The sequence below is a fragment of the Pteropus vampyrus genome, unplaced genomic scaffold, assembly GCF_000151845.1.
Source record: "Pteropus vampyrus isolate Shadow unplaced genomic scaffold, Pvam_2.0 Scaffold19, whole genome shotgun sequence".
NCBI lineage: Eukaryota > Metazoa > Chordata > Mammalia > Chiroptera > Pteropodidae > Pteropus > Pteropus vampyrus.
This window is the reverse complement of record NW_011888800.1, coordinates 2,251,743-2,264,316: the sequence shown is the minus strand read 5'-3', so window position 1 is coordinate 2,264,316 and position 12,574 is coordinate 2,251,743. Positions and strand designations below refer to the sequence as shown.

The following is a 12,574-nucleotide window of genomic DNA, read 5'->3' as shown; positions in this document are numbered from 1 at the left end:
AGCATTTAGTGGTCTAATTGTAGAAATGGAAAATTTGGAAATTGAAATAAAATCTTTCCCCAAATAGTCAGCTTTCAAACTATGTGATGACATAATCAGTCTTTCTCATCTGTTCTTTTTAACAGAAATTTAATGATTTTATTTCTTAAATACTCAATTATAAAATAATGGTGAGCTCAACTGGAGTCTGGGATCAAAAAAAAAAGTCATATTTACCAACAAAACCATTAGAACTTTTTAAATGGAATCTACTTGTTCTGGTGGCCAGTGAGCCTGATAGAAATAGGAAGAGGTTATTAAATATGTATGTGTGTGTTTTAACTTTCGAAGATACATGGGATGTTTAATACCTGTCTGCATTGAATTTATCAGGAATTATAGGCAGCTTGGAAATTGCTTCTCAGAGTGATTATACTTTTTCTAATATCACCTACTGATTTTACAGTAAAAGTCTAGGCTACAAAAGTCAAGATGAGAATGTAATTCATTTCACTTGACTCCGTTAAAAATAGCATTATCAAACATTTTGTGATGTTTCTCTCAAATCATATATTGGGCTGACCTGAAGAAATAAACCTCCACTTGCTTTCATGACAGTAGATAATAAATTGACTGATATAATTCAGTTGAGAAGTTGAAAAATGCATTGAAAATAATGGGGCATAACACTGTAGGGTTAACATTTATTCATAGATGATGCAATTAAATAAAACAGGCATTAACTTCAAGGTCAGTCAGTAAAGTAATAAAATTGAATATTTTAATTGAATTGTAATTGCTTCCCATTGATACATGCAAGTAAAGTAAAATAGATGTCAGCTCTACAAATTATGGTTCTTCCTCCTAATTAATTTCTTAATTCTGCATGGAGTTATCCAGTGCCTAGGTCTTGTTGTGGGTTTATTCAGCCACCCAGCTTCCATCAAGGAATATCTGTAAGACATGATTAAATGATTAGGTATCAGGATTTACAGTAAAATTTTTCTTTACTTTGTAGAAAATTTTGTTAGTAACTTAAAGTAACTTATTTATGTATTTGAGTTAAAATATACTCTAAATAAAACATTATCCTGGGTCTTATGGATTGTAATCATCTTTGTTAATATTGATATTTTTGATATTGATATTTATATCGACATTAATGAATATAACCATCTCAATGATTATAAAGGTTTTCATAGAGGAGATAATACATTGAGACTCACATTCCACAGCTGACTGATTCAGGAGGGAAATTGAATAGACTATTAGGGTTTTGGTGAAGCACAGTTTATGTCCATTCATGACCCAGGCTTCACTAGAAAAGAGGCACCTAAATTGAATGACTCTAAAAATGAAACATCTTTTTCAAAGACAAGGATAAATTGAAGCTTTTTAGATAAAGTTGAATTGCACTGAAAAAGACCACAAACCATTGTGACTTTTTCATAGGTTTTTCACAGTCCTGCAAAGGGGTTTTACCAGAAATATAGTTTTATATAAAATAAAATGGGAATGATGGCATTACAAAGGTTAGGAAAGATATTTTCAAATTATGCTGAAATTTTATTGGATCTAGATACTAAGGTTTATTTAAAGAAAGAGAAGATTATGCCTTTTTGGACTAGCTACATTTCCCAGTTAAATGGCTACTGCTTAAAAATTGAAAATTGAATGAATGTATAAGATAGATTTAAAATTACTAAGGTATTATTATATATTCTTATGCTTTAAGATGATTCTATGTAATAGAATCATTTGAGAGCAAATATATTGGTATATTAGCATCATTCTTTAGTTATGCTTAGAAATATAAGTGGATTCTTGATAAAACAAGTAAATTAAACTGAGAAGTTATGTTGTCTAAGCTTTGTGTTAAATTTTAACTCAAATATTGACTTTATTATTTAAAATGATTCTGTCTAAACCATTTAAAGCATAATATTAAAATAATCTCAATGATAAATATATTTTATTGATGCTAATCTGACCCTGACTTTTCATTCTCAATTATGAAAAATCTTGAATGTCAGAATTCTCTGTGCATATCAAATAGTTAGAAAATACCAAAACCAAAATACATGATAAAAGAGTAACATCTTTGAGCTTCATAATTATAGATAAGCTAACAATTTTTTCATGTTAAAGTGATCTTTCTCCAGATCCATGTTTTAAAATTATTTTAATAATTGTCTTGTTCCATTTAGAGAAAGTAAATATTATAAAGGCTGTACATACAATGCTAAGATGTTTCTAAATGAGGAAACTTGTGAAAAAATATGTGGAAGTGTAAGAAAATTAAATATTCAGTCATTCATTTGTAAAATAAGTTACAAAAAGTTTTCATTTGCATGTAGTTTAATATTTATGGAATCATCAGTGTTCTAAGAAGTAAAGAATTTCTTGAGAAAAGTTTCATATCTGAATATAATCTGGGGTATGTTGAATAATCTTCCTACCACATCCCTTACTAATACCATCCCATGTATAATAGTCTCAACTGATTTAGAAGAGATCTCAGAGATCAGGGTTGCTTCAGGCCATTGATTTCTCAAGGACAATAGCTTGAATTGCTAGGGATCTCAGGATCTTATTCAAGAAAATATTTTATAAAAATAATCTGAAATGCATGTCATATGGGGAGTGATCATGAGGTCCCCAATGACTTGTCACTTTCTAATGAACAGAAAAATAAAAATAAAAATCAGATTATACTTGGACAAAGAAACCAGCAAGGCATCTGGATAAAAGAACTCAAATAATCATTATTATTTAGTACAGTGGAAGATGTTAGCCTGAAACAAAAATTTCTTTCATACAGTGTTGATATAAAGTAGAAAGATCCATTTAGAAGAATATGGAAACTATTTTATTGAATCTAGACAAGCAGTTTTATTTTTAAAGCTTGAATATTTTTTGAAAAATATCTTAAGAACTTGTAAAACATTGTTCATGGCAAAGTAGCCTACCAAAATCACTAGACAAACCCTCTGATAGATTTACAATCTGTCCAAATTATTTTTCAATCTCTGCTATTCCCTTGCTTTTATATATCTATTGAAATCATCTATTTTTTTTGTATGTGAAATGATATTACCAATTGATCTGCATTGTGTGAAATGTCTAAGCATCAGACCATAAATAGTAGCATCATCTACCAACCTCACTAAACATGGCACAGACACCATTACCAAACTACGAAGACTAATATATATAGCTTATTTCATTAACTCTGAGAGAAAGGAAATGTAGCTCTTTTATTTTAGCTATTTTATGATTTTATGGTATTCTCCTACTGTAGTGAAATGATCTATAATGTATTCCAGGAAAATATTTGAAAATCTTCCTTAAAGTTTTAAATTTTCATTGTGTTAGCTCCATAGCATTTTCAGTGCATAATTTAGGAATAAATAAATTGAAAGTATTTATATGAATACAGAAAAACTTTGAAGTGAAGTAATTAACTAATTTTTACAAAGGTGTACTTGTGTGATGATCACAGATTTATGTGGAACAACTGTGCCCAATATGGCTTATGTTTACATGTTTTACTAACTCTTATCTAAAAGCAAGCTAAATTACTTCATCATGGAATACAGACTTCTCTGAAATGAGATTTAAGAGCTATTTCTATATTTTAACAATTCGGAACTGGGGTCTGATGATTCTACAGTGAATCAAAAGACTGCATGGAAAATGGAAAGATCATCAGTTTGATCTCCCAGTGCCCACCTGTATATAGTGTATGCTCTTAAATTCCCTTTCATACTTTCTAGGAGGACGTTTATTTACTTCCTTACTCTTACAGAGAATGCGAAATATCAAGTCTTAAATTCAGTTATGAGAGACTTTTAAAATGATTTTAATGATGTGTAACCTCATGCCTGAATGCTGAGTGTGATGTATATGTTATGTGTGATATATATAATGGTATATATGTATATAAGTATGTGAATGTGTGTGTGTGTGTGTATGTATACATATATATATGTATATACATATATGAATCAAGGAATTGGAAGAGAGGCTAAAAAGTAACATCTGGCTGTGCTGGCCTTGTACATTCATGCTTTTGGTTTTCCAAATTTTCACCCCAAATTCATGACAGTAATAGATGAATACATGAAAGAAAAGTATAAAAGACATAGCTGTGCTGGGAAATATTATAAACATCTCTGTGAACTAGAAATTAAAAGACAAAATAGTAAGCATGACTGAAGCTGTGGGCTGTAATGCAAAGAGTTAGGAAGCAGACAGAAGCAGTTGGAAGATCACAGTTCTGTGATGAAACAGAGACTGAAAGTGCCCCATACATGGGAGAACCTCAAAGAAATAAAGAAAAACATAGCACCCATTAAAGAAAAAGCAATCAGTTAGAAAAATAAATCACCCAGAATGAAACAACAACAGTGTGATGTGAAAAATAACCAATTAGAAACTTTGGAAATGAAGCATACAGTCCTTTAAAAACCTCAGTGGGCAGAATAAACACTGGATGAGCCAAATCAGAGAGAATGAGTGAAACAGAAAGAATTAATTCATCCAGAAGTCAACATACAGAGATAAAGCAGGGGGAGGGGAATTAAAGAGCAATTTAAAAATATGGAGGATATTGGAAAATTGCCATTTGACATAGTTTTTTTGGGGGGTGGGGAATAGAAGTTGCAGAAAAACGGTATTTACAAATATAATAGTTGAAAATTTTCTAGACTTGAAGATAGGAGCTTTGTAATTGAAAGCACATATTAGATGCTGTGCAGTATAAATAAAAATAAATATACACTTAGACACATTGTATTAAAATTACAGAATGTCACAGGTAAACTGAAAATTGTATAATATAGCACAGAGAAAATAAAGATTCTTTATATGGGAACTACTATTAGATTGACAGCATAAATCTCATTAGGAAAAACTAAAGCCTAAAAAATATTTTACAACTAAACTATTATATAATGATGAGAGTGAAATAGGACATTATCAGACCATGACAACTAGAAGAGTTTACCACTCACAACTCTTCGGTGAAAAAATAAAGACTAGACTTCAGATAGAAATAGATTGAATTTCAGGAGAAATGAATAAAAAACAATGGTAAGCATAGACATTGTAAAATATGTTGCAAGCTTAATTTTTCTTGTGCAAAATGATGTAACTGAACTTTAACACAATAATAAGAAATTGTAGACCTTATTGTCTGGTTAAAACATGCTAATTTCTCTTAGTCAAAGGGATGCTGAACATAAATTATTAGATTTATATTCTAAGATTCATAAATTTTTAGATAATACATTTAGACTAAAATACTGTGGTTTTGAATGTATGTTAAAAATTACAAGTGATTAATGAAAGAGTAGAAAATCAGTCACAGCTTCTTAATCATCAGAGAAAACAAATGACAAAAATTCTTTTCAATCCAATATGAGGCAAAAAATAGCAAAGGAAAATAAACACATAAAAGTTAACAGACAATCCATAATAAGATTGTAGAACCAACTCCAGACATAATATAAAATGTAAAAAATGTAACATGGTTAATCTCAAGTCTTTAAAATTGTATTTATAAGATAGTATACATTTTTTTAAAAATTCAGTTATGCGTAGTTTACAAAGAGGCATCTAAAATGCATATGGAAAATTTGAGAATAAATAATGGGAAAAAATTAACAAAAGAAAGGGGGTGTTAAATGTCAATAAATAGAATATAAGATAACAATCGTATGTGAAGACGAAAGGCCAGTACTTCTTGATAAAAGGAATAATCCCACCAAGACATATTAGAAATTATGAATTTGTATACATATCATAACATAGCTGTCAAATATATAAAGCAAAACTGACAGAATTATAAGAAATTATTAAAACCAAAATCATAATGGAAGATTTTACCACCCTTTATTGGAAACTGATGGTTTATGAAAACCAAATATTAATAAGGCCATTGAAGATTTGAACAGCAGAATTAACAATTGTGATTATGATTTTATGTGTTTGGTTTGCAGAACCTGGCTTTCAACAGATAAAAAACATGCTTTCCAAGCACAAATGGAATACACATAAAATTTGACCATGTTCTAAGTCACTAAGGAACTTTACTGAACTTTGAAGAATTATAACGATATGGACTACAGTCTTGACTACAATGCAATCAAATTAGAAAACAACAAAAATAAGTAAATAGTGAAAATAAGCATGTTTTGAGATGAGTAATCCTAAATAACTCAATAAAAATGACAAAATATTGAAAACTGAATAACAATAAAAGTGTCACTTTCCAAATCTTTTTGGTCAGGAGCTTAATACCAATTCTTCTACTTAAAAAATAAGAAATGTGTAAATATAAATGAATCAAGTTTTCAAAACCAGAAGCTAGAAATGCGTAAGCCATTGAATAAACGCAAAAATGCAGAGAGAAGGAAATGGTAAAAGTAAGAATAAAATTTATGAAATTGAAAAGGGAGAAGAAACATTGAAAACAACAACAAAAAGCTGGCACTTTGATAAGACAAGATCTATCGAGAATAGAAGACCAATCACCAAAAAAGTATTCTGCACTAAGCAAATTCATAAAACAAATGGAAAACCCTAGAAAAAGCATATTTGATAAGCACAGGACTAATAGCCTTGGTTTAGAACAAGTATTATTTTAAAAAAAGATTAGAAGTCTATTAGAAAAATGGTCAAAGAATATGAACAATCAATTTATGGTTAAAAAAAGATAACAAATCTGGCCATAAATTTCTGAAAAACATGTTCAGCCTCAATCATACAAAAATAAAGACATGCAAATGAAACTACCAATGAGATAAATACTAATTTTTCTATCAGAATGGCAAAAGTTTTCAATGTAATAATATCTAGTATTGGTGAAGATGTTGGGGAAACATCTAAATAGGTATGGGCAAAGTATAACATTTGGTGTTCATTCATGCGCTAATAAGCAGATTTAACAAGTATGATCGTAAAAACAACAACTCAATCTTAACAAATAAGGTATAGATGGAAATATCCTTAACCCAACATAGAGAAACAGCATAGTATGGTAGTTAACAACATGGACTGCACACAGCCAGACTGTCTGGGTTTGAATCCTGGTTTTATCTCTTGGAAGTGGGTGACCTTGGAGAGTCATTGAACTTCTCTGCATCTCGAACATATTTTCATATGTTAAATGGGGACCATTTAACATATGAAAATAAAGACATGCAAATGAAACTACCAATGAGATAAATACTAATTTTTTACCTACATAAATACCTACCTTTGGATTGTTATGAGAATTCAGTTAGTTCATATTTGTAGAGCACTTATAACAGGGCCTTGCACATACTAAGTACTATATAATTTGTTGTTTAAAGAAATTTCACAAGGAAAATTAATTTCTAACAGCCATATGTTAATTAGCAAACTTTCCTTTGCTGATCTAAGATAAAGATAACTAGAAGCTGTAGCATCTGGGATTATGAGTTTTGATTAAAGTCTGTTAGTTGTCAACCACTTGCATCAGACACTTGCATATTGCACTGATAATGCTGAAGTATTTTAAAGTAAATTGTAGGTGACATGACATAGACTTACATATAAATAGAAACGTTGTGTTTGGCAAAGGTGGCATGTACATCAGTAGGGAAGGGATTCCATAAACGGTACTTATTATCCATAAATGAGAAATACAGTTATAATACTCCATATATGATAGCCGAAAGTATATTCTGCATGGATTAAATATCTAAATGTGAATAGTAAAATTTTAAAACTGAAAAAAATATATAAGAGACTAACATGACCTTGAGCAGGAAAGGGTTTATTATAATACAAAGTAAACATTTAAAATAATACTTTTGACTACTAGAAAATAAAAAGCCTATGTTTATCAAAAAACTCTCCCCCAATAAAAAAAGAAACATGTGATGAGAAGCCACTGATTGAGAAGACATTTATAATACCCATAATGATGAAGGAATAGCAGTCAGAATATATCAAAAACGATGAATCATCAAATAAAAGATAAAACTCAACATTAAAAATGGGTAAATGGTCTTAATAAGCATTTCGCAGAAATGAAACCTGAATGAATGGGCAATAAAATATGAACAAGGTCTTACTTTTAATAGTAATCAGAAAATTTAAAATTAGTATCTAAAACAATTATATGTATGTGTGTATATGTCTGTGTATGTATAATGTATATGTATATTATATACATGTTACATATACATATATAATGCATAATATATGTGTATCTCAGATAAAAAAATTAAAAAATCTGACAACACTAAATTGTTACGTATGTGAAATGGGAACTCTATTTCTATGACAGCGGAAGTACAAACTGGTAATACTCCTTTGGAGAGCAATTTGGCAATATCTAATAGACTTGGTGATTATATATATTCTCTTCTATCTCACATAAAAGTATATTTGCTGCCTTATAGAAAGTACTAGTGGCAGCATAGAAATTAGAAACAAACCGCACCCACTGGAGAATGGATAAGTAATGATATATCCATATAACGGAATATACTACAACTTAAAATGGATGGACCAGACCCACAGCGATCAATTTCAGTAAATCTCATTAACATTGTGAATTGGAAAAAAAAGTTAAAAATTATATAATTTATGTAAAAATTTAATGTGCATGAACAATACCAAATATTGTTTTGGATACAAACATTCATAGTAAAATTATAAAAGCATCGTTAGGAAGTAATTCACCAATTTTAAAAGAGTGATTATCCATGTAGAAAGGAGTAGGGGAAATAGATTGATTAGGAGTAGAGATACTGTGAAATTCTGTTGTATTTGTGGTATTTTTTTTTCAAGAAAAGTTTGTGGAGGAAAGATGTCAAGATGTTAATGCTTGTTAAATCTGGGTAGTAGTTACATGGGTGTTTGTTTCAAGGTATTTCATTTACTTTTTTCATTTTAAACACTGAATTGCAAAATGTTTAGTGGGAATAGAATAACTGGACAAAGTTAACAATTGGTTCATCTGTGTATTCACCTAGCCAATTGGAATTTTAATTTTAGTGAATACACCATGAGAATGAGATTGATGTAAAAGGAGTTGACTCAAATAATCTGCCACAAACCTCAGTTGTTTGCTTTTTGGCTTTACCATAACTTATCACTCAGCAGCAGAAGAGTCAGTTTTTACCTGACTCCTTTTTTATTACTCTGATATGTAATTATAAAAAAGGCATCCAACTAGAAGCAGACAATTATTAATCAGTTTGTATAATTAATAAAATAAAGGGTTTGAACCAATAATAAATGAAAATAACTATTTAAATGAAGCTAAGCCAATACATACATGTATTATGAATGTAAATATCTAAAAATGAATTCTTTCATAGCTGACTTGTGGCATGTGATTTTTTTTTTCCTGGCAGGTTAGTTTTGGTTTGTGGGAAGAGTTTTTATTGCCCATACTTATTCACCTATACTCCATCACCTACATACACTCTAATATATCATTATATGGTTCAACATCTTTATCAGAGACTATTGCACATGCTATTGGTACATAATGACTTTTCAGAGTTGTCTGTCTTTCCTTGGAAAATACATTGTCACACAATTGGCCATCAAAATGAAATATTTAACTTGATAATACAATTATCTGTGTCTATATACCACTATTAAGTGAATTAACTATGTAGGCCTAACAGTCTACCACTGTTCTGTTTTCTACTCTTATTTTCTAAGTAAGATGTTTGAAATTTAGATAAAACAGGTGTAAATCAGAAAATTCTCACTATTGTCCATGAGTTAAAAAAAAAATTAAAATACCAAGGCTTTTAATTTCATATCTTTGAAATGATACTTGGTTTTTTCTATCCTACTTATAAGTCCTCAAAAAGGAAAAAAGAATTGAAACAATGCATCTGATAGTTGACATGGTACAATTTAAATGAATTGGAAGGAAACTTATTTTTCAGGAGCAAGAAAAACAGTTACTCTAGGGGAATAGGAAAGTAAATATTAGCAAAGTACATTTTATTTTAGGATCAAAGCAATTTAAAACACACACATACTGGTTTCCTAGGTGAGGAGAGGCCAAGGGAAGGGAATGTGTCTTTAAACTTACAATTAGATATTTATTTAAAAAATTTTTGTAACCTTTCTTGGCAGGTTTAGATCCAAATAAGCATCTTGGAAAAACCCTGGATCAAATGGAGCCTTATCTCTTAGAGGTAAGAATTTCTACATGTTACTCAGAATATAGGCATGTAAAGGGTGGAAAAAATAAGTGCCATGTTATGGTAATTATAAAATCAATTTTATTCTAGAAAAACTCAGATATATTCATGATGTATTTTTATAAAAAACTTATGGGTATGAAAATGTCTAAAATAAATTGTGAAAATTATTATCAGCTTGTTAACTATAAAAGAGTAAGCAAACTATACTTAAAAAGAAATTGCTCTGTTAGAAAGTTTACTTTTATTAAAATGAACATTCTATGCTATACAAAAAGTTCTATATTCCTAATGTATCTGATAGTCTTTATAATTAGATTTTTTTCATCAAAAATGTGAGTGGAAACTATCTTTAGAGATTATCTAATCTAACCTCTTTTACTAATTAGAAAATAAATTTTCAGAATAGTAAAGAAATTATCTCCCAATTTCAAGTGATAGTCTTTTAGTCCTTATCATTGTCAAATCCTAAATGTGTTCTAAACATTAAAGAAAGATTTAGTTATTTTCACTCTTTTTTATTAACTATGTTGTATTTTACTAGAGTTTCAAGGCAAATATTATTAATAGTATGGCAGTGTTTCATGAACTAGAATACTGTAATTATTAGAGTTTTTTATTCCACAATCATAATAGAAGAAAGAAAATAACCCAATTTCTATGAAAGAACTGATCTCCTTTAATAAGTTATCATTTTTCCCTCCTATGCTCTTAATTCATCAGTACTGTCTATGATGTGAACTGTCAGCAATTACACTTTTCACTAACTTTATGGGTTTCACATTTTCTTTCAGTTATCTGTATTTGATTATTTTACGGTTTTTCGATCAATATGTACCAAATGCCTAGGAATCCCTAAAAAGTTAATTCCGTCTCTCATTAAGCATTGTTAAGTACCTATTAGATGCCAGGGAAATAGTAAAGATTAAAATAAAAATGAAATGATAATATAATTGTGATAAATTATATTTGATTTCTAAATAATTTGGTGTCATTTATTTAAGTCTATCTAATGGACATGGTTGCTTTCTGGGCCCTTCTGATAGGAGTCTTCTGACGGCAGTTTGTTCTAAGGCCTGCGTTGTATCTACATTCAAATCTGTTCACTACTGTCAGACTAATTTTGCTTCTGCCAATACAACGTATATAAATAATGAAGTTAAATTTAGAGGGTTAAAAGAAAGAGACCTTCAGAAATGAGAGACTATGGTTTTGACAAAGGAGCTTTCTGTAAACAGGTTCTTAAATTTGAAGTTATGAGTTCAGATTTCAAGCATGTAGAGATTCTTTGTAGAAAAGGCAAGTAAGGTTTTGAAATTGCCAAGATATTGATTATGAATTAAGGTGAATATTATCATAGGATGTTTAAACACAAAAATGCAGAAATCATTTTATTCAACTTAAGCAAGTTCCTCAACATGGCCTGGCAATCTTACGTTTCTCTAGAAAAAGTCTCTACTCATTCTTCACAATGGCTTTTTTATGCCTTCTTTAGTCTCAAATTTCAAAATTTTTTACCTTTCTCCTCATTTTGAATAGATGACATATTTCTTCACAGATAAAACAGAAGCCATCATACTAGAAATCTCTCCGTCTCCAAGCACGATGTCTACTAATTTACCTTTGCCCACACATATCCTTGCTTCCTGTAATGGGGAGAAGTGTTCCTCCTCCTGTATATGGCTGACCCCCTACCTGTGCTCTGAATCCCATCTACACCTGTCTTCTTAGAGACTTTACAATCAACCCACCCCCTTCAATATCTTCCTCTTTTCTCTGTTACTCCTTCACATCAGTATTGGAACATGCCACCACCTCTCTCGTTCTAAAGATTTCCTTTCTCAACTGTAGTTACTTCTCTAGGCACTTCTTGTTTCAAATCCAAAAATTTGGGAAGTGTTTTTTGTACTTATGGTCAGTACTTCTTCATGTTGTAAATGCTTCATATTCCTGGCATCTGGCTTCTCCTTCCACCTCTAATTAGATTTTATCAAACCCAGTAGATAGTTTTTAGTCCTTATTTGACAGTTATAAACACTCTTTTTGAAATATTTCTTTTGGCATTCATGATGCCACACTTTCCTAGTTTTCCTGTTTTTTATCTAGTCACTTTTAGTCTCTTTTGCCAATTTCTAATCTAGGCTCCATTTTTACTATACAAACTTTCTCTGTGTGATCTCACTCACTCACACGCTTTAATTACTGTCTCTATTCTGATGACTCCCAAATTTTTCTGGTCCATATTTCTCTGCTAAGCTTCAGTGCCCAAAGGCACCACAAATTAAATCTCAACAAACTTGATTGTGGTCTTTGTATCCATTACTTTTTGCTATTCCCATTGTCATCACCTTAATTCAGGTACCTGTCACTTCAGGCCTAAGGTATTACAG

General features: G+C 30.2%; 1 protein-coding gene across 2 annotated transcripts in view; it reads left to right on the top strand.

Annotated features, from left to right (window-relative positions):
* The window catches only part of DPH6 (diphthamine biosynthesis 6), a 140,150-nt gene that overhangs the window by 104,246 nt on the left and 23,330 nt on the right, over positions 1-12,574 (top strand). For both annotated transcript variants that reach the window (XM_011354876.2, XM_023527729.1), the window contains exon 6: positions 10,117-10,178. In XM_011354876.2, the coding sequence (XP_011353178.1) occupies positions 10,117-10,178 (62 nt within the window). The remainder of the gene's footprint in view (positions 1-10,116; positions 10,179-12,574) is intronic.